At 39.2% G+C, this 3501-nt stretch overlaps 1 protein-coding gene across 1 annotated transcript; it reads right to left on the bottom strand.

Annotated features, from left to right (window-relative positions):
• Positions 1 to 346: 346 nt before the first annotated feature.
• Positions 347 to 3095, bottom strand: LOC106307231 (NADP-dependent glyceraldehyde-3-phosphate dehydrogenase-like). The gene is made up of 9 exons (XM_013744128.1): positions 2689 to 3095; positions 2273 to 2466; positions 2067 to 2195; positions 1842 to 1961; positions 1618 to 1754; positions 1389 to 1544; positions 937 to 1315; positions 727 to 843; positions 347 to 648 (listed from the first exon to the last, which is right to left on the bottom strand). The coding sequence occupies exons 1-9, from the start codon at positions 2831 to 2833 to the stop codon at positions 535 to 537; spliced, it is 1491 nt and encodes a 496-aa protein (XP_013599582.1). The 5' UTR covers positions 2834 to 3095; the 3' UTR covers positions 347 to 534.
• Between the last annotated feature and the right edge of the window lie 406 nt (positions 3096 to 3501).

The following is a 3501-nucleotide window of genomic DNA, read 5'->3' as shown; positions in this document are numbered from 1 at the left end:
TTAGAGATGTAAACCATCTCTAACAACAAAGTTTATGAAAGATTGTTTTGTGAAGATTTCCTACTTACATCTAATCATCTGAAGCGGGAATTTCGAAATCATATTTTTAGATGAAAATATTTTGCATATAATATTTTACTCTATAAATTTTTAAGGACGCAGTTTTCATTTATTTTTCCCTGAAATATCCCATCGGAGAAATCGATGAGATTGGTGCAAATGATTATTTCAAGATGGAAAAAGTTGTTTTTGCTTCAATCACAAAAACTCATCAAAAGGGATCATTCTGCTTCAATCACAGTCGTGAGATGAAACCTTCTCCTGTTATAACACAACACAACCAACTTTCACTCACCTTTCAGAACTTTTAGTCTTTTACATTACATTACTTAGCAAATATATTCGTATTGATTACATAGAGTTTACTTACCGTAATTGTTACCCTAATGATTCCATTTTATTCATTGATTTCGAATCTATCGGATACAAACGAGACCGATTGATTTGATTCTAAGATTAAGAACATAAGAGAAACTAACCCATAGAGTAAGAAGGTGTAGGCAAGTTAATGACAGTGGTCTTCACTTTGGTCATCAAATTGATACTATTTGTCACACCTTGTGATCCAATTCCACTGTCCTTAAGTCCCTGTTTATGCCAATCCACAATCGACTTAGCTAACCGGTCATAACCGAGGCAAAATGTAACTAGAAATCGATGATTCACCTGGAAAGGAAAGTGGTCCGGTCCACGCGCTGGTGCAGAGTTGATCTGAACCGTTCCTGTCTCCATTGCATCACTGATCAGCATTGCCTTGTTGATGTCCTTTGTGAATACACATCCCTTTAAATGAAATTATTGGTTTAGCTACGATTAAGTACATCCCAAATAAACCGAACTGAACCAGACTCAAGATAGCCAAAAGTTATATGATACCTGGAGGCCAAAGTTACTAGCATTGCAATGATTAATGCCTTCTTCAACAGAACTGATCCTCAAGACGGGTAAGACAGGACCAAACGGTTCCTCCCAAGCAATCCTCATGTCCGGTTTGACATTGTCCAAAAGCAACGGCCAAATCAAGTTACCTTGTCTTTTATACTCTTGGCAGAACGTTGCTCCTTTATCCTTAGCATCCATCACCAATCCTTCAATGAAATTAGCTGATGATTCAGACACCACCGCTGTAATATCACAGTTCTCCTCGGGTGGTCCCACCGTGAGTTTAGCCACTTTAGCTTTCACTTTCTCAACAAGCTCATTCGCCACTGATTCCATCACTAGGACTACCTTAACTGCAGTACATCTCTGGCCACTGTTCAAGGTAGATATATAAACCAGGTTAACACCGGTTATGTCGAATAGTTATATAGTTAGCTAGATTATACCTGTAAGAGAATCCTCCTTTGATGATATTGGAAGCAACTAAATCAAGATCAGCATCCTCAAGGACAATGCATGCATCTTTCCCTCCAAGTTCCATTTGAAGAGGAATCATACCAGCTTTCTTGGAGATTGAGATTCCAGTATCACCACCAGTGAAACTGAAACCAGTCATCCAAAACTTAAGTAGTTAATGGGAACATAACATTTTTTTGAATGTATATATATATTTACCTAATGCAGTTAACAGCAGGGTGCATAGTGAGGAAATCGCCGATCTCAGAGCCTTTGCCAGTGATGCAGCTAATGAGACCTTTAGGGAAACCGGCTAAGTGAAAGCAATGTACCATATGAAGGCAAGAAACAGCTCCCTACAGAAACAAAAAGGATTTTGCAAAACATCACTTTATGAAGACTAAAGAGTTGTTTGGAGGTAAAGTAAAGTTGTTTAGTTTTACTTGAGTTGGAGGTTTAAGGACAAGGGAGTTTCCAGCTATCAAAGCAGGAGCGATCTTCGATACAGCTAGATTGACCGGGTAGTTGAATGGAGGAATAGCCAAAACCACACCAAGCGGAATCTGCAGCTCAGAAACAAAACACACACAATTTTTGATAAAAAAAAAAACATTTGTTTAAACTTCAACCATTGATCATGCAGACATAGAATGTAAGAGATTTTGTACCTTTGAAGTGAGGCAGTACTTAGTACGTTCATTACCAGGGAAGCTGTCGGAGAGAAGAAACTTCCCTTCACCTAAGATCCTAACACCTTCTTCAGCACAATAAGAGATCAAATCTCCAGACCTCACAACCTTTTCATCAAAACTAAAACATTAAGAAAAATGGTTTCAGATAAAAAAATGTATTGAGAGGTAGAGAAGATAGATACCTCAGTAACAGAATCTTTGGCGGGTTTTGCAATTTCCTTGACAAGAGACTCAGCAATGGGAGCTTTGTTGTCCTTGAGGATTGCAGCAGCTTTGTGAAGAAGCTCAGCTCTTTTCCAAAGAGGAGTCTTCGCCCACGATTTCTGAGCAGATTTAGCCATCTCCATCACCTTGTTCACTTCTTCTTGTGTGCATGCTGCGTTTCACAGTAACAGAGCATTTATTTTTTTTCTTTAATTCCTCTGTTTCTCTTGAAAGATTCTTTGGGTTTGTTATGTAAATTATTATAATTATTTTTTTAAAAATTAATCAACCAAAAATATGTCTCCAAAGTTTGGTCAGCATCATTATATAAAAACTGCTAGGCAGAAAATAAAGTTCTGGATCTTACGAAGACATTGATGATACATAAGCGTACCTTGAACCTTGTACTGAGTCTTCCTTGTGGCCGGGTTAATAATTGCGACACTCTTACCGGAGGAGGAAGTTTTCCACTCTCCATCAGAGTAGTATTTGTAAACGTCTCCGTCAAGAATGTCTGTGAAAATTCCAGTCCCCGCCATTGATGTCTTAAAAAAGCTTGAAGATGAAGAAGATGAAAAGAAAACAAATTGGGTTTGTATATGTTCACACAGTGTGTGAATATATAGCCAGAGAGATAAAACAGAGAAGAAGAAGACTCCTCTCTGTCTCGCTTCTTGAGTGTTGAAAAGTGAGAGAGAGAGAGAAATTGATCAATGATAGTTTTATGAAAGGAGCGGTGAAGAGCATGAAAGGTAGATGGATAGATAAGTGATGTAAAAGAAAATCTATAAAAGATAAAATGAAAGCAAGAGGAAGAATTGTACGGTGGGAAATGAGAATTAGAGAGTGGAGAATTTCTTGGTGTGATCGTTTGGTTGGTTTTTTTTTTTTTTTTATAATCCAGGTATCCGGACCTCTCACTTAGTCCGACTATCCCACAGCGTCCAACCGAAACTGGCGAGGAAGGTTCTGGAGGCCAAACGGAAACCATGTTAAATCCGCTGTGGCCGGGGCTCAGCCTCGTGATGGCGGGCACCTCAGCCGAGGTTCCTTTACCACCAGACCACGAGACCCGGTTAAAACTGTATAGGTTGAACTTTTTATAGTGACTGGGCTCACCCCGAAGGGTCACCTCGCCAGAAATCTCCGTAGGGATTTTTTAGCTAACCCAGTACCACCCCGCTGTCTCCGAGTATCGAACTGGCGA

The sequence above is a fragment of the Brassica oleracea genome, chromosome C8 (genome assembly GCF_000695525.1).
Source record: "Brassica oleracea var. oleracea cultivar TO1000 chromosome C8, BOL, whole genome shotgun sequence".
NCBI classification, from domain to species: Eukaryota; Viridiplantae; Streptophyta; class Magnoliopsida; order Brassicales; family Brassicaceae; genus Brassica; species Brassica oleracea.
Note: the sequence above shows the minus strand (reverse complement) of the source record. Positions and strands in the feature narration are given on the sequence as shown.